The sequence below is a fragment of the Callithrix jacchus genome, chromosome 12, assembly GCF_049354715.1.
Source record: "Callithrix jacchus isolate 240 chromosome 12, calJac240_pri, whole genome shotgun sequence".
NCBI classification, from domain to species: Eukaryota; Metazoa; Chordata; class Mammalia; order Primates; family Cebidae; genus Callithrix; species Callithrix jacchus.
In genome coordinates, this window is record NC_133513.1 from 119,417,501 (window position 1) to 119,436,844 (window position 19,344).

The 19,344-nt window shown below is 44.4% G+C and overlaps 1 protein-coding gene across 2 annotated transcripts in view; it reads right to left on the bottom strand.

Annotated features, from left to right (window-relative positions):
- ADAM12 (ADAM metallopeptidase domain 12) overlaps window positions 1-19,344 on the bottom strand; it is a 377,960-nt gene that overhangs the window by 83,715 nt on the left and 274,901 nt on the right. For both annotated transcript variants that reach the window (XM_008978894.5, XM_054243454.2), the window contains 5 exons: window positions 16,173-16,238; window positions 15,009-15,080; window positions 7,645-7,814; window positions 4,680-4,764; window positions 577-725 (listed from right to left, as the gene is read on the bottom strand). In XM_008978894.5, coding sequence (XP_008977142.1) covers window positions 577-725; window positions 4,680-4,764; window positions 7,645-7,814; window positions 15,009-15,080; window positions 16,173-16,238 — 542 coding nt within the window. The remainder of the gene's footprint in view (window positions 1-576; window positions 726-4,679; window positions 4,765-7,644; window positions 7,815-15,008; window positions 15,081-16,172; window positions 16,239-19,344) is intronic.

The following is a 19,344-nucleotide window of genomic DNA, read 5'->3' on the forward strand; positions in this document are numbered from 1 at the left end:
GCCAAAGCAGAGAAATCATTTCATTTAAGCCTCTAAGATCTGGTAAGGTGACGTGATGTCAGAGGCAGAGACACTACAAACCTCCAAGCTACTAACACACTTCAGAAACACCCCAGGGCCAACCCTAGGGAAATAAATACCTTCTACACAGCGCCTTTTAAATACATGTGGCCCATCTCAACTCTGCCTAGTGAGTTTACATGTGGCCCATCTCACCTCTGCCCAGGCTTTCAGATGTCTGGTTCCTGGGACTCCCTGGCAGCTGGAGCCATCGGCTCAAATAAAAAACACTTGTCAGGACAGGAAGAGAATTTGCAATTTCTAAACACAGACAGCATCCATCCCAACCACTCCTCAAGGAAAAGGTCAACCCTCACACCACATAGCATTGCCGTCTGGCTGCCCTGACTCTCTAGAGTAACACAGGCCACTCTTGCTACTTGGGAAGGAATTCCTTTTTGGAAATTTCCCTGGGTGCTCTGACCAGAAAACCGGGGAAACTTTGTGTTGATTGGTTCCCAACACACACTTGAAGCTGTGCCCTCTCTCAAAGCGGATGGAAGGGGTGGTACTTGCCCGGTGGAAGGGTTCATGATGCAGCCTCCTTTCTGAGCCTCTGTTTCACAGCTACAGCCCCTTTCCAGTGTGTCATGATTCATCCCGAAATTGTGGCCCAGCTCGTGTGCCAGCGTTACAGCTGCACCAAGGGGACTGTCTGAATGGTCCTCAAAGAAAACACAGAAGCACAGGTGTATAATTCATACCTTCTTGTCCTCATGTCCCAGGCCTCCCTCCCCACAGACAAATACCTTTCATTAACATTTGACTTAATCTAATTCCCTATGAGGGACTAAGGTAAAACACTATCATTTAAACTTAAAAATAGATCATTTGACATTTCATTGAGCCAATTTGGGGGCCCTTCTGCTGAGGATTGTCTGTATGCTCACGTATACATGTGTGATTCTTTCTGCTTTTATATGACATCTTCAAGGCAGGGTGTCCATCCTGCTTCCTATAATTGCTCCACAACTATTCCACTGAGTGAAGCAGAAAGTCATCCTGCATCCTAGAAAAAGCTCATTCCTTCCTGGGCAACAGAAGTATCATCTTACCCTCGATTGAGATGATGCTGATACGAAGTTGACAGGCACAAGCATGCTTTGTGACATTCCAAATGAGCCCTGAGAGGTTCTCATTGAGCCTGCCTCTTCCTGTGTGCTTGGTCGGGGAGGGTAGTTGGAAAATTCACAACACTTCACAATAAACCTGACCACATCCAGTCATCTGTCTGAAGACCCATTCATTTACAAGTTATGTCTTATTCTTGTTGGCCCTTTGTGTTGCCAGGCACACTTTGGAAATATGGGGTGTCCCAGTTCTCTGGCTCCTGTGGTCAGGGGTTCATTAACCTTTTGTTTGGACATGGAAGGTGGCTTCTCCATTTACCAAGCACCACTTGGCTACCCCTGACTTAGTGGAGGGCCTGGATGGCTTGGCTCAAATAGATACTAGAAATTAACTAAAGAATATAGTCACTTAACTTTTACCAACAGAAATTAGTTAATTAGCGTATATGATCTACAGAAAGAGTGCCATGTGTAGCATTTCTGAAAAGGTCTATATGCCATGGAGAAAGGAAAGAACCTTGCTTGAATCTTGCTTTGTGCTACTTAGGAAAGAGAGAAGAGGTTTTCCTAGAGGCTTCCAAGAAACGGTGCTTCTACCATTTGAATGCTTGTTCCCTCGAAAACGCATGCTGAAACTTAATCCCAATATGGCAGTATTGGACATAGGGCCTTTAAGAAGTGATTGGGTCATGAGGACTGTGCCCTTATAATATATTAATCCATTCACGGATTAATGGACTAACGGGTTAACATATTAATGGGTTATCAGGAGAGTAGGACCAGCTTTATAAGAAGAAGAGAGACCTGAGCTAGCACATGCAGGCCCTCGCCATGTGATGCCCCACACTGCCTTGGGACTCTGCAGAGAGTCCTCACCTGCAGGAAGGCCCTCTCAGGTGTGTCCCTCTACGCTGAACTTCTCAGCCTCTGTAACTTTAAGAAATAAATTCCCTTTCTTTATAAATTACCCAGTTTCAAGTATTCCGTTAGAAGCAACAGAAAATGGACTAAAACAAGTACGATACTGTATTTCAGAGAGCATACTGATAAGGACAGTCTGCGTGAGGCTTCTGGATAGAAGTGTGCGTGTGAAAGGCCCGTGGGTTTGTTGACAGTGTTTACAAGCAGCCTTCGGTCGAAGAAAAACAATGGTATGTCAAGAAACCAAGATATTCTTGGAGTAGATGAAATTCCCAATGAATTACTTTGTTTAGATTTTAGAGTTTCCTGTTGTAGGAAGCTTTACAAATATGTTTCAGGAAGTTGGTTCTCAAAAATAACACACCGGTGAAGAGAATGTAGTCAGTCTAGGAACATGCGGGCTGGAGTTAGCAGGCTCTGGCCCCAAATTCAAGGACTTCATCCTTAAAAAACATTCTCACTCTGATTCTTTTGTATCATTGATGTCTGGGTTTTTAGTTGCCAGATTATGTCACATTCTTTCACGCATCAGCGATTATCAACACAACGTCTCTTGAGAGACCTTAATAAACCGTTCACATTTGTAGTAAGAAAAAAACATCTCTTTATTCATGCTATTAATATTATTTCCAAACTAAGGCTGTTTTAGGCCAGTTCAAGGTAAAGGAATGACTTTAAGTTACTAAAATTAATGATTTGCTCTATTTTGAAAAATAGAGAAATGGCACTACAATCCTATTTTCAGTTTTATGAGGGTCCCTGCTGTCTGGCTGCATTGCTTCCTTCCTCTTAGATTTGTGAGTCCTTGAATGAAGTATAGTCACATATGACGCCTGTGGATGTAGCTTTAGAGACTCAGGAGAAGAACGTGAATCTAGAACGTACAGGTCCGGTCAAGATGTTGATCTTGCTGATTTCATGAATTTTATAGAAATCAAAGGTGCCGAGGCATTTTTATCCTACCTGCTGGTTCTCTTATATGTGGAACGCACAAGTCACGTGTCTCAGTATGATGTTAACTGCTGTCAAATTTCTAAAACGTATTTCCTGATAATTACCTTTGATCTTCACTTGATTCTTACCGCATTGCACATAATTTGCTTCTATTTCCCACTTTCATTTTCATATATCCTTTTTAAAAATAGGCTTCCCGGTATCCTTTTGAAGAAGGAATTTTGATAAAATGCTTGTATGGAAACGGAGTAAGGGACATCACCCGAAGAAAGCCACTTACTCTAGTGAGATGGGTTGTAGGCACATTTCAGCTCTGCACAGCAGCAGAACTTCCCATGCCGATGAAGAATTGAGTTTCAGCTCTACAAAAATATTTACGCCAACTTTAAGGGGCAAAGGCAGTAGCAACTGACCATGGAACCATGAAACAGAAAATTATTCCGTCTTAAAAATTTATAGTCTCTTCCGTAAAAATACAGTTGGGATCTGACCTGAAATGAACCTGGCATCAACAAAAACCAAACTTGCCAAGGACGGCCATGGTGGAGATCACATGCAGGGCATCCAGGTCCACAGAAAACAAGGGAGTCACTTGCTCAAGCCAGAAATCCAGTAAGTGGGGGCAATCCCTCCACGCAGCTGTGACCTTAGTGCAGGTTTACATTAATTACCAATCTCTGCACCCAGAGAAGAGGGAAACGTTGGTTCTGTCTATTCACGAAGAAGATTTGATTAGGCAGCATGTGGAGAGAAAGTAATCGTCAGCAGAACGTAACTCCCTCCACCCTGTAATACAACTGAACATGCACACACGTTCTGTTTAAAAAACGTGGAGGAACTCACGGTTTCTTGGGAGGGCAGGGTTCTGTTTGTTTAATGGAGACGGAAGAATGGTCTCTGAGGGTACTCCCTGCCTGAGGTCTGGTGCACAGGAGACACTGAATTTTCAGAGCAGGGACAGCATAGGGTGAAAACCTCTCCCTTAATTATCTGAGACAGTGGAGCGCAAGCTCCCTGTTGGGCCAGCCTATCAAAGCGACCTCCCTCCTACATTCATAACAAGCCCCTAACAGTCTTCCCATTTTACTTCCTTTCACAAACATATATAGCCCATATATGACAAAATGATCCTTGTAAAGCAATAAACCTGGGTTTCTGACTTCCAAGAATAAGGTTATGTTAAAGACAAATTGTACACTGGCCAGAAGGTATGTAAAGCATTTGCAGCGGTAAAAAGCTAAAAACCTCAGACTTTGGGCCATTGGGCTTGGAGACAGAACCATCAGAAAACCATTTAAATGAGAACGTCTGGTGAGACCGCAGGGCGTCCCAGCAGCTGCATGACCAGGGTGACCCCAATGCCCTGGCTCACCCCAGTGCTGGGAGGAATTCCTGGTTTGGAAAGTCCCAGTTGAAAATGTTTCTCCAAAAGAGAGGTAGGCTTGCCTCTGCTGAGCTGTTTTACACGCCCGCCTTTCCTGTGTGCGATTTGCTTTTAAACAGTCCCTAAAATACTGTGGGATAGAAAAAATTATAAATACAGCTATAGTAAAAGTAGAGTTAAGTCTAAAAAGCATTAAAGGAAAGGATCTGTCTTCACAAAGTCTGATCAAAGTAGTGACTTCCTGGGGAATCATTAATAAGGGGAACCAGCTCCTGATGCCCTTGGCTTACCATGACAACTCCCCCAGACTGTTCCGCCGTGCACATGCTCATGATTGGGGCCATGCCGATGGTGGCTCCTTGGAAATAAACCCCACTAGGAAATAAAAAAGAGGACTTTCTTTAATCAAATGGGGGCATCCTATCATATTTAAAAATTCTGTTGGACATTCCTACAATAAAACATGCAAAAATAAGAATAGCAACATGAGGGTATATTCACATGTGATTTTATCTTTTTTTCCCCCAAAATTTTATTTCTGCAGTTGTATCACAGTTCCATCATGTTTTTAGAGTTTTGTTTTCAATACTCAGACAACAACTAGTTATTACATTATACTTATGAGTCGTATCCTGCCTATTTCCTAATGGGCTGTAGGAAGCTACTCCATTTAAACAGTGTCTGCCGAGGGAAGGGCTGAAAATAGTCACAGAGAACCACTGTTAACTAAAAGAAATGCATTAGCTGGTTGACCAGATTTTCACTGTGGCTTAACTGCTTTCCTGGGTAACTTGACTACAATTCTGCCAGAAACCCAAACTCCTACAAAACGTCCTGCTAAGATAGCTTGCAAAATTGAAATTGGCAGGAGAATTATCCATCCTGGAGCTAGTGTAGAACAAGTGAGCACCCACGAAGCCTTGGCACCTAGGGAGGAGCCTTCTGCAAGGGGACTTCATGGCTTCAACGCAGTCGTCCTTCTGTCTGGAATCTTAACCTAATCATGGATCTAATGACACCACCAGCCTGTTGAACACAGATGCTGTTAATTCCAACCTGGTGCATGAAAAAGGAAACACTGTATTTGTTGAATTTCCTTTAAAGGAGTCAAATGACTTACCAATACTATCTTGGCTATGTATGTCTATAGATATATTGTTTGAAAAGTTAGATATTTTAGCTACAGTCAATTGAACAGAATGTGATGAGTATATATAAGACCTTCTCCCTCCCTCCCTCCTTCCCTCCCTCCCTTCTTCCTTCCTTCTCTTTCTCTCTCTCTCCCTCTCCCTCTCTCCCTCTCTCTTTCCCTCTCTATCCACCTTTCCCATCAATATTTACAGTAGTAGGAATTTCAGTCCTTATTTACATCTATATAGACTATATGAACAGATACAGTCGTACATGTATGTAAATAATAAAGTTATATAAGATGATAATTTATGTCCAGATGTTCAAGTTGGACAGACTCCATTTGGGAAAAATATCAAAACACTCTGACTCAGAATATATAAAATATACTTTAATAGTTCAGGACTAATCAATGCATAAAATGTGAGGCAACCACAAATATTCAAAGGTGGGGCCAGGGGGAACCCTGTGAAAACGGCCAAAGTAAAGTATCAAGGAATGCCAACAGCCTCAGTTCAGACGCAGGCATTTTCTAAAGTGACAATGGGATAGGACTGGTGTTTTTTTAACTTTCCACAAATGTTCAATAGCTACATTGGGTTTCTCAAAGGAAAGAGCCTCTGTCCCAGAAGCTTTCATTTCTGTGATATAAGTCACATGACAACAAAAGAAAAGTGACACAAAGTGTTTAAAGATTTAAATAAAATTTGTTGCTTCTAGTAACATCTACTTCATACTAATTTAGAATGATGTAAGAGTGTTTCTTTTTTGGGCCAGGTGCGGTGGCTCACACCTGTAACCCAGCACTTTGGGAGGCCGAGGAGGGCAAATCATGGGGTCAGAAGTTCAAGACCAGCCTGGCCAACATGGTGAAACTCCATCTCTACTAAAAATACAAACAGTTAGCTGGGCATGGTGACAGGTGCCTGTCTCAGCTACTCGGGAGGCTGAGGCAGGAGAATCACTTGAACCCAGGAGACAGAGGTTGCAGTGAGCCGAGATCGCACCATTGCACTCCAGCCTGGGTGACAGTGTGAGACCCTGCCTCAAAAAAAAAAAAAAAAAAAGATTTTTCCTTTTTTAAAAAGTATAAAGAAGGCATCTGTAACCTCCCACCGATTCTTGTGTTATAACAGAACTGTGCTTTCCCTTAGTTCATCATCTTCAAGTCCATCGTGCTGACATTTTCCTCTTTCTTCTTGACTGTCTTGGTAGAGTGGAGACTGCTGAGAGCTGGGAGGTTGCCAGTGGTCACCATTGTGCTCAGTCCAAAACAGGTACTCGTTGCATATTTATTTAAAGAGGGAACGCAAGGTTAATGTGCTATGCTACTGGTAGTCTCTGATCTCGAAAACCAAAGAGTAACAGCCAAAACAGGAGGAGGAGTGAAGTCTTTTTTCCCTCCGAGTATCTGACAATATTCACTTAAAGCATTGTCCTGAGATCTTGCATCAACACACACTTTCCACTAACAATGATGAGCCTTTAGAAACAGGCTACTCAGGACAAATTTACATCACAGCTAAAATCAGAGAAATTGGCATAGAGCAAAGTGTCCAGGTTCTGGAAGAAGGAAATGAGAATTCTGTAGAGGGACAGGTTTCCCAGGGTGTTCAGAGGGACACTTCCCTTTTTTTTTAATTTTTATTTTTTGAGATGGAGTCTCACTCGTCGCCAGGCTGGAGTGCAATGGCACAGTCTCGGCTCACTGCAACCTCTGACTCCCTGGTTCAAGCGATTTTCCTGCCTCAGCCTCCCAAGTAGCTGGGATTACAGGCACAAGCCACCATGCCCAGCTTATTTTCATATTTTTAGTAGAGATGGGGTTTCGCCATGTTGGCCAGGATGGTCTCGATCTCCTGACATTGTGATCTACCTGCCTCGGTCTCTCAAAGTGCTGGGATTACAGGCGTGAACCACCGCACGCAGCCTCAGAGGGACACTTTCCTAACAGACCTTCAGTTCCAGGTGAGGGTGGCATCTCCCCACTGGTGTGAGCTGAGAAGCCCCCTTGTACATGGCAGTGTGCTCTGCAGAAAGGTGGCAGCTCTGGGGCTGTGCAGGTGGAACTAAGGGCTTTGTCGAGGGGACTCTTTTTAAGCAGCAGGAGGCAGAACTCCCCACCTGATAAGCTGCGCGTTGTCATGGGATTTGCGAGGTAGAAGCTTCATCTTCCTCCAGTCCAGAAACTCATGGAGGCTGGTGAATGGGTCCTGACTTATGGAGCATTTGTCGACGTCATTCCACACTTCCACGCCGACCAACACGACCCGAATGTTCAGTGGTCTGTAAAACTGGGCGAAACAGGCAGAACTGGCATTGGCGTTGGGATCACATTAATGAAAACTCAAAATGAAAATCAGAACAGATTTGCATGGTTCGAGGTTCACCGACACAGGTGAGAAAAATATCCCTGTGCTCTTTGGTTCCTGTGGCATTGGAATTTAAGAAATATTTGCAGAGCCTAATGCAAAGTGATGTGTTAACCAGGTTCTCGAAGGCTGACCAATTAGATGCTAAAGTTATCAGCATTTGTATGAAAGCACACATTTCAAATGATTCATTGGTGATTTAAAATGTACACACAGATGTATATTACAGCTAAAGATGGCCAGTTACTATCCACTTTGAGGGAAACAATTAGTGAATTAGGATCTTTCAGACACTTTGGCCAAGGACAATCTCTTGTTCATTTTGAGCAAAACATTCTGCTACGAGTTACTGAAAATGAATCTGTATTAATTTTTCAGCAAAATCTCAGCCTTGGCCAACATCCAACACTATCATATTCTGTCAACCTACAATCAAGTCAGTATCTTTCAGAATAATAAAGAGCCCTTCTTCAGGAATGTCAATGACTATCCTTCTGCTCCCCACAACAGACAGAAGTTAGCTCACCAATACCACGATGGGAAGATCTGTTAAGTGAAGATTCCCTTTTATGGGCTTGTGAAACAAAGCATCAGGCACACCACTGAAAGCAAGAATTCTCACCCTGCTGCCTGCCCTCACCACCTTTGGGCATTTCTGACTTCAGCCTACAGCCCATACCTGACTACACCTACAGGCAGGTAGTCCTGGGTCAGAGCAGGGAAAAGCTACTCCTCTGGGGCTAAGGGATGGCTGTGTCTCATAGGAGCTCAGAGGGCCAGGATGAGTGGTCAGCATAGAGGTATGACCTACCCATTGTCCTCATATGCATCACATAGACAAAAAGATGGCTTTGTGTTCATGGTTGACGGGGTGAGGACATGGTATCACCTGGTTGGCTGTCAGATCTTTCAATGCCTCTGGTATATGAGGCAGCAGACAGGGAGAAAGCCCTCATCTTCTGACACTCCAGGTAGCCAAGGAGAAAAGGGTGGCTACTGATCACAGCCAAAGCCAAGCACCAGATAAGAGCAGGTCCTATTCTAAGTTGCTAAAAGCATCTGGCCAATGAGTAACAAAACTTACAGAAGTTCTGCATTGGCTAGTTAAGCACCATTCTAACACGGTAAACTAGACTACAAAACACTCCTCAAAGCTAAACATCGGACCCTAGATTCTAACCCACACGAGGCGAGCTCATCTTTTCCCTTGCTGGTCCCCACAGTCATCTGGTGAGCACTGGGTTAGCAGAGGATATGACTGGGCATAAATTGCATCACAGAAGATATGCTGATTGCATTGGTCCAACTTGCTTTCAAACAGATCACAATTACAGACATTACATGAATGAGTTAATGAGACAGTTAAAACACAGCCCAACAGCTTGTTTTCAATCAGGAATTGCAAGGCCCAAGCTATCTGCTTGCAAACTCCCAGCCCAGGCTTTCCCAGCAAAAATAAGTTCCTGGCTGGCTCTGGAACTCTGAATGCACATGTTTGGCTGCTGTCCATTGAGAGATTACATTTTCAGCTCCATTGTATGCAAAGGTAACAGTGATCAGAAAGCAGCAATGGAGGTGATCCAATGCTGATGCTTACACCGGCTTGCTAGGAGATGTCCTTGGGGTCAGACGCCTTGCGTGGGCTCAGGGTTGTCATCTGGGAAGGAGACACTAGGTTTGCCTCCCAGGAGCATTGTTTGGAGGCAGTATTGGAGATCTGCAAAGGCTAATTGTCATCATTTCTCAGTGCTAGGTTTGCTGCTTCCTAATCAAAGAGCTTTTCATGCTAATGATGGGTTTTACATTTCTACCCACGAGGCCTCTCAACCACATCCTTAGAACTGATTTCTTACTAGTTGCAATATAATAGACGACCTCCCCTCTCCAAAACTGGTGCCATTGTTGGACTGTCATATATGCTAAACTCACATCAAATCATCATACACGATGCCTTTACTGCCTGCTCTTAAAGTTCTTTCCAGGGTTACTGATGGGTTCCTTTTGATTCTTCCTAATAACAGCCACCATTGCTAACGTTTAGTGAGCATCACTGTATCCCAGGCACGACGCCATGGTGGTTTCTGTGCTGTGGCGTAACCCTGAAAACAACTCTGTGAGTTAAGAATTATTATTATTTCCATTTTATAGCCAAAGGCATGCAGGCTTGGAGAAGCCAGGTGACTTAAGATTGCGACTGCATGGCTGGGGTAGGAACACAGGCCAGCTAACCCTGACACTCATGTTTGAAACCACCAGGTCACACTGCCTTCTTCTTTGAGTTCTAAGACTCCCTTCCACGACGGCCCACTGTGACCCCAGGCCTGGGGAGAAGCTCATGGGCCTCTGCCGTACAAATGGAGCTTGGCAGCTGCCTGCCTGACTTACGAAGCCCAGAACATATGTGGACACAGTCAGAGACCCAACTGAAGCAATTCACCTGTTTACAAAACAGCAACAAATATTTGCTTGCCTCTTGCTGTGGGCTGGGTCTGGCAGTGGCAGAGAAAGCAAAGATTAGAATGCCCGTGTCCTTGCCACCCAAATGCTGAGAGGTCACCAGGGGCTTAAGTCATGGCACACTAATCTATTAGTTCAGTTTATGCCAATACAGTGAACTGCCAAGCAGTGGTGCAGGTAGGAAGTCCTGGGATGCTGCACTGGAGGCTTTCGGGAAGGAACAGTGAAGTGGAATCCCCTGAGGTCCAATGAGGGAACTTGCATCCTTCAGGCAACTGGTTTGAGACAGGAGGGGAGGAAATCTGTCACATGAGTGAAAATACCCTAAGAGATTAAATACACAGAGGCTGGGCCTGGTGGCTCATGCCCAGCACTTTGGGAGGCTCAGGTGGGCAGATCACTTGAGGTCAGACTCAAATATGGTAAAACCACATCCCTACTAAAAATACAAAAATTAGCCAGGCATGGTGGTGGGCACCTGTAATTTTAGCTATTTGGGAGGCTGAGGCAGGGGAATTGCTTGAACCTGGGAGGTGGAGGTTGCAGTAAGCTGAGATCACACCACTGTGCTCCACCCTTGGAGATACAGTGAGACTCTGTCTCAAAAAAAAAAAAAAGAAGACGACGACGAAGGAGGAGGAGGAGGAGGAAAGAAAAGAAATTGAATACATAGGAGATGAGTCCTTTCAGAAGCAGGTACCTGAATTTGCAGGTGACACTAACTTCTTAATGAATAAGGAGGACCGATCAGAGGCAAGGGTGAAAGATGCAAACCCCACAATAGCTCCATCGGCAGGTGCGTGCCCCAGGCTCCTGAGGCAATGTAATGAGGACTGTGGGAAAACCCAGTGTCTGGCCTAGAAACATGAGTGTCAGACAAGCCTTTTATATTTCACTTACGGGGGATTTCCTGAACATTCCAAAACCTCACCTTCATCACTAAACCACTCCTCTGTCTTCTAGTCTGAGATGTCCTCCCTTTCCACACAGCCAGCAGTTATTAATTTAGAATGGTCCAGGAGAGCCAAGACTTCAGCAAACTGAGGAAACGGCCACTGGCACAGTCATTGTTTTCTGGGCTGAGACACTCCGCTTATAGAAAAACTGAAATTTAGAGAATGCGTAACAGAGCTGGGAGTCGACTGTTAATAGACTTGGAAGCAGCAAGTCTCCCAGGGAGCCTGGGTATCTCCTCCAAGGCCTTTGGAGTCTGCTGGGCATGGACAGGGATGTCAGGGCTAGGGGTAGCTGTGTGCTCAGCAAATTGGCTCTCTCCCTGCCAGAAACGCAAGAACAGCCAGACTGGCAAACTCCATGGGGTCCGTTAGGACTTTGCCAAGGCATGGTGTTCTTTAATTATAAGTGCAAGTTATTAACAAACCCCCAATTGCTCATTCTTGGTTTTGCAAACTGAAGCAAGATATAACGTGGAATAAATGGGAAGAAATATAAACACAAAGGACCCAAACACATCCCTTTTTAAAATGGGGATTCAGCAATTTCCAGTTTGGGTTTAATAGAATTCATCATTTCCTTTTGTTCCCGAGGTCTGAGAAGAACTCGTGCTCACTCCCTGCTGGACAGTCTGAGGACAGCCTGAAGCCTTCCAGGCAACGGTCCAACTCGCTCACTTTGGAGTGGCACCTGTGCTCCCAGCTCAGGCTCCTAAACCTTCCGCCCTCTAGGCCAGTGCGTCTCAGTCCCACCTCGGCCTCGCGCCAGTCAATCAAATCAGAATCCCTGGGCCGAGGTATGGGAATCAATATTTCAAAAAGTAAACATAAACAAATAACTGAACTCCCCGCAGGGGTTCTAACGCCCAGCCGAGACTGAGGCCCAGTTCTCACAGCTGTGCCGTCTTTGATGTCTCCCTAAGACACAGCCTTCATCCCCCTGCCAGCACTCGCCTTTCACCAGGATTCTCCTGCACCTGGACTTTGGGATGAAGTTGAATCTGCAAAGAGTAACTACTGAAAACACATCAGTAGGGGTTGCCAGGGAGTTTGACCTGCTTCAAAGGTGGACAAGGGCAATATCATCCCGGGATATCAATGGCCATATGGGTTTTTCAGACTTCCAGAAATTTCCATCCAGCCATGGCCTCTCTCTGAGTGGCAAGCCCAGATCTTTGACCACTCAGCATGCCCTTCAGAACTCCTCTTTGTGCTCTGGCTTTCCTTGGGTCTGAAGTATCATCTACCTGCCTCTCCATTCCAGTGAACCTGGCGGTCATGTGGTCTCCCACTTGCCCTTAGCCTCTGCTTGATCATCACGAGGTCCTGGGACTCACAGCAGGTGAAGTAGAGTCAAGGCCAAGAGCCCCTGCTGGGGGTCTGTGATACTGTGTCTCATCTCTTGTCCTGCAAATGACTAACCTATGCTCATCTCAGCTTCCTCTGCTTTAAAAATAGAAACAGGCGGGGTGCAGTGTCTCACACCTGTAATCCCAGCACTTTGGGAGGCTGAGGTGGGTAGATCATGAGATCAGGAGTTCAAGACCAGCCTGGCCAAGATGGTGAAACCCTATCTCTACTAAAAATACACAAATTAGCTGGGTGTCGTGGTAGGTGCCAGTAATTCCAGCTACTTAGGAGGCTGAGGCAGAGAGTTGCTTGAACTCGGGAGGCAGAGGTTGCAGTGAGCCAAGATCCCACCACTGTACTCCAGCCTGGGTGACAGAGCGAGACTCTATCAAAAAAAAAAAAAAAAGGAACAATAGCACATACCTGAGAGCATATGCAAAGCACTCAGAGCCTGGCACACAGTAACTGCTAAAAAAAAGTAACCGAGAAACACATCCCTTCAAGCATCTCTCAATCCTTGTCCTTCTCACAACCCCACTTCCCCTGCCCTGGGTCAGGCCTTGATCATTTCCATGCAATAGGCTCCTCCCAGCCCTATTTGTCTTTGGTTATTCCACCCTCCCCAGGAACTGCAGAAATATCTTTCTACAATTCTGGGCTTCTCTCCCCTGCTTAAAAACATTCACCTAGCTCTCCATTCACTGCACAGTAACATCAAGATGGCTTCGTAGAGCAGCCGGGGCCTTGAGTGCTCTGAATCTTTGCAGCTTCATCTCCTCCTGCCCTAGCTGTGTGTGCATGCATTTGCATACAGTATGAGCATGAATGCATGTAAACACACATAATGCATGCAGGCCATACACATGTATGAACACACACAGGAATGCACATACATGTACATGCACATACATGCACATGCACATGAATCACATACATGTCCACACCACACATACTCCTTCTGCTCTGCTCGTGGTGAAACTGAACTTACCTTTTAGGATCCTCTTCCTGCAAAGACTCTCTGACCCCCAGAAGAAGTAAGTGATTCTCTTCTGCATCCCCATAGACCTCCATTCACAGCATGGACCTACTTCCTAATGCCTTGGACCATGCTATGTGGGTTGCATGTCTGCTTCCCCACACAGCCTTGACTTTCTCAAGTGGAGGGACCACATCTGATTCATTCTGAATTCTTGATGCAGAGTGCATAAGGCCTTGCAGTATAGAGCCAAATTTCTGGAAGGGCCTTGCCTCCGTTCTTTGAAAAACTTAGAAAGCACCATTCACATCTAATCCGATTACTTGGAAACAAGGGTGTCGTGAGGCATCCTCATAAACCCTTATGTGTAAAATCTGCTGCTTCAGAGGCCCATGGCTGTGAAAGGCTCAGCCATGACCAGATTCCTTCTCACGCTGGCCCTGTAGACAAGAGACTCAGTATTGCTGAGAGGTTGTGATTGCTTTAGGACAGCAGTTGCCATCTGCATTGCACATGAGAATTGCTGGAGACCTTCTGAACATTCTGAGGTCTAACCTCCTCCCTTCTCTACCCCTCTCGAAGGCAGCAATGTTTCTGGAAGCTTCCCTGGCAGCTCCAATATACTGGGCATATGAGAAACCTATTTTAGGCTGAGAGTTGTCAGCATCCAACAGCCAACATCCTCTCCAGCAGGATGCGATGAGGAAGGAGAGGTGGTTTAGACAGAGAGCACTGCCATTTTCTTTGCCAGCCCAAAGTGTGAGCAGCAGTTAGTGAACAAGTACCCCAGGAGGAGGACCTGGCTTCCAGAAGCTCCTCCAGCGAGGAAATAGTCTTGTGAAAGGTGAGTTTCTGACCTGCTTATTTCTGGTGAGGGATTTCCCAATAACTGATGGAGCTGAAAGTCAACTTTTGTGTCTCAGGAGAGTGAAGCCCATTCTTTATAAATGCAAGCCCACCCTCAGGGTTACATTGGTACAGAGCTGCAAAGGTGGAGACAGATTGAAGGGGCCTGTGGGATCTACCACTGGAAGACCTGGGAGGGGCCTGGCTCAGGAGCAATCCAAAGGTTGAGATGGACTCTGCAGGGACTCTGGAGGTAACTGGGGAGTCCGAAATACCCTCAGACTGGTGTTCCACCTGGCCGGAAGAGAGCCTGGAGGAAGACATGACCCAAGGCCACCAGAGTCCAGACAGCTGTGGTTTGGCATCTTCTGAAGCTGCCCCAGGACCTGGCAATTACACATCTAGAGGACAGGAAACTGAATTCCAACCCAAGGCCCAAAGGCAGAACCTCTTCTCCTTGCTAAGTCAGATGAGGTCCCTCAATCTCAAGCATTTACATGATCGGAATGATTTAACTACTGGAAAAGAACTTACCTTGTCAACGTGATTAGCAATCTCTATTAATCGCTGTTTAACTTTTTCCAGGTCCTTTCCTTGCCTCTGAAACTTAACAATTTTAAATGTCAACATTAATACCGGCAAGAATATCAATCATGTCTCATCTTCCCGGCTCCTGGAAATGTGAAGTCTTGGGATTTTATAAACCACTGGGGAGCTGCCAGAGTTTATGGTGAAATAAGCTTGCATCCTGCTAAATAACTTTCCCGGCTGGAGACTCCCTGAAACTCCCTGAAATTTGCCTAAGCCAAGTGCTCACAAGACAGCAACTTCTGCAATTTTCCAGCCTCATAAATGATGGAGGCAGTGACATGTTTTGGCAAAGAGGAAACAGACAACTAGATGTCAGTCCAAAGCCATTTTTCATATCAACAACTTGATTTTAACTTTCTGAGAAATTTTCCTTATATTTGTTTTTAAAAATTAAAAAGTAAAAGTAATAGAAGCTCATGGCAACTCGTCAAACAATACAGGGAAGAATAGACCAAAAAAAAAATAATAATAATAATAATCAACAAATTCCCCATTCTCCTCTCTAATCTGACATTCCAGAATGGGAACAGTTTTCTGAAATATAGTCAAGCCTGTTTCATTCACATGTGTTGAATGAGTTTACGAGAAAATATCACCCAATTCATATATATCTATGAGGTAGTACATAAATACAGAGAAGATAGTCTTTAGAAAAACTCATTCGAAATTAATTAAAAAACAAATATTGTATCAAGTCGTAGCTCAGCAGGGAGGATTTTTCTGCTGTGTCTCTATAGCCTTCATTCATTCATTCATTCATTTTGATTAATGACATATGGGATGTTTTCTAAATGTCCCATTTCAAAAACTAAACTTTTCCCCAAGATGTTTTATAAAACAATCTAAAGCCTTCTGTCATTCCCCCAGTTAATTCTTGTTTGGAGAGCTTAGCTATAGAGAAATTTTGTTGTTGTTTTTTCCAGTGGGCTTTGCCATTACTTTATATATCAGGTAAAATTTGAATAGTGTATGCTTTTTAACCGCAAGCCACTGTTTCCATTGCTTTTAAGAGCACATAGGAAATGCGGTTCATTAAAATAAATAATAACAGGTCCTGTTTTCTTTTTGTCAAACCAACTGTACTGAGCAATATCAAAAAGCTCTTACCTCTCGGTTGTCTGCCACGATCACCAGCTCCACATACTTGGTTGTCTTGAAGGTTTCTCTTTTATGCTGCCAACAGTAAACATACACTTAATCCCTCTCAATGCCTCTCCGGGGCTTCCAGAACACTGTCTAGGTCTCTCAATCCAAACACTTTAGGTTGAGAATTTATCCCCACCATCCCCACCCGGCCCTCACACCTCCACTCCGTCTAGAAGTTTATCCCAACTCCAACCATCTCTTTGTAAAGCCTTCTCAACATGAGTGGCTAGCATCCATTTCCACTTGGAAAACCCTTACAAAGGAGTTTAACCTTTCTGCTGAATCACGGATTACTGGAGCAGAAAAAAGATTATTAAACAAAACGAGCACATAAACAAGCAAAACCAAAGCACTCTCTAGACCAGGAGGCAGTCAAAGGTCGCTCATTTCAGACCACACGCAGCACACTTGAAGGTCACTAGAGAAGATGAGGGAGTTCAGTGCACCCTGGCTGCTCCCTTTGTCTTCATGGTCCAAGTGTACCTGTGTTGTGACTTGAGGAAAGTGGAGGGGAAGACGTTTTGAACAGGAACCGCATAGTCATTTTGAAAATGATCATATAAAAATCTAGTTAGAAGCCATGGAAGACTGAGGTGGCTGGAGGAAAGGGAACTGTCAGACTAACGAATGGAGAAGCGAGAAAGGTATGAGGAGAACAAAAAGGAGCAAAAAGAGAAACAGAGGTAAGAAAAAGTAAGACTCTGCTGTGCCCCTGGAGAACAGGGATTCCAAAAGAGTGAGACAGCTGAGGGAACGTGGAAAGTGGACGTGGAGGTGGATGAAAGGAGATGATTCATGCAGCAGAAATAGGAACCCTGTCCCCACAACAGTGGCTCCCAAAGCCGGTCACATTTTAATCAAACTTCTTCCAAAAGCATTCGCACTCTTCTGTCAATTACTGGGAGAATTCCAAACGCAGTTTTAAGAGAAATAAAGCAATTCAGTAAAGCAATTCGTGGAGGGTGGTCTTAAAAAGCAAACATTAAAAACAAAAAACAAAGCCTTCTGTTTCTGCCATAAAATGCAGTTGAAGGAAGTGGGGGCCGAGTGGGTCTTTGGTCCTGCTGACTGATATTGCTGGTTTATGAGTTAACTGCACACATTGCTTCAACTTTAAAACCTGCATGTTATAATCAGTCTTTCAGACAAAAGCAAAAAAAGAAATCACGGAAGTATGCTTTGAATCAGGTTTCCAGTCACATAATCCTGAGGGAAACATCTTTTATAAAACAAATCCCCATCAGTCTGGGATCTTCCAAACAGATTTTTACAAGAAAAATGTTTGTATTATAGCAGTGTTCCTTCTTGCTGCCCAGCTGTGCTGATTCATGAATTTAGGTGTCCCTAAAGAAATCTGGAAACCTCATGGAAAAGGAAAAAGAAAGCACCAGGAAAGGAACGATTTCTCACATTTTTACCATGTTACAACAAGAAACTGCCATGCTTTGTGACTATATGTTGGAGGCATGCTTTATGGTGATAGCTATGTGCTACTTACAAAAGAAAAAACATCCGCCCTGTGGTGCCCAGGGGTGCATACGAAATGAGACACCTTCTGAAAGTGTGAAGATCTTGCTCTTTTTCCTCATTGAGGTGTGAAAGAGGCAGAACTCTCTCTGTTGTCCACAATACCCTGATTAACCATTAACAAATTCGGCTAATTATGCGGAAGAAAATATAGGTCTAGAAATGAAAGACTAATCTCTCATTGAAAGGAATCTGGTTGTTTAGATGTTTACACTTTGCAGTCTGCAGAGTGAAATAAACAACCATGGGACACTTCCAACCGGCTTAGGATCTCCAGTTAGAAAATACACAATTCCAGATAATAAAAACAAACACATGAACACAATTGTCCCGTCTCTGCAATTTTCAGAGAAGTCTACATTTTCTCATGGATTCAGAGAATTGCAAGCTCAGAGAGAAGCGTAGCCACATAATAAGCAGAGCTGCAGGAGAGGCTGTCACAGCACAGAGGTTTATTGTATTAGCTACACACACACACATACACACATACATGTACACAGACACACACACACACACACACACACACACACACACAGGCTTACGTTATCCCCACGTGATTTCCACCTATCTGGCTGCCTAGTTAAAAAAAACATATTTTTAAATTTATGATATGGAGAGCAACATTTGAGACTGGTTGCTTAAGATATGGAACCAACCCAAATGCCCATCAATGATAGACTGGATAAAGAAAATGTGGGACATATACACCATGGAATACTATGCTGCCATAAAAAAGAGTGAGATCATGTCCTTTGCAGGGACATGGATGAAGCTAGAGGCCATTATCCTTAGCAAACTAACACAGAAGCAGAGAACCAAGAGGGAGTTAGACAGTAAGAACACATGGACACAGGGAGGGAATAATACACACCAGGGCCTGTTGAGGGGTGGGGGCGAGGGGGGAACTTAGAGGTTAGGTTATTAGGTGCAGCAAACCACCATGGCACATGTATACCTGTGTAACAAACCTGCACATTCTACATATGTATCCCTTTTTTTTTTAGAAGAAGAAATTAAAATAATAATTTTAAAAAATTTAAAAAGAAACTGTTTGCTCAATTGAATTTTCATTTTGGGGGGTTATGAACAAAAGCCTTTCCTCAAACAGGAAGATAAGCCTCTGAGGCTGGCCCAACGGTCTCCGTTCCCAGGTGGAGGCAGAGGCATTCTTTGAATCTTGCTCAAGAAAGAAACAGTTCCTGGGTCTCTCAAAGTCATCACAGCCAAGATCCCCAGGAGAGATGTCCCCCAGGCAGCCTGCAGGAAGGACTCTGGCAATGGGAACTTAAGTGAGAAAAGCAAAGTTGAAATTAGGGATACAATAAATCCTCGTGGCAACCCTTTAATTCTTTTTCACATGGGTCAGGCCATTTGTATAACTTTATTCACGGTCGCTGTCTACCAGAGACGCAGTCTCTGCTAGGCACTGCGCTGGGTGCTGTGGATACAGCGTGGAGAGAAGACCCACATTCCCGAAACCCAGTGTCCTCCAAACTCACGTTCAGGAATCCCATGTTCAGGAAATCCAGCGTCCTCCGGAAACTCATATTCTGGTGGGGCCCGGGCGAAGGTGAGCCCACGCAGAATGAACACAACTAAGAGAGCG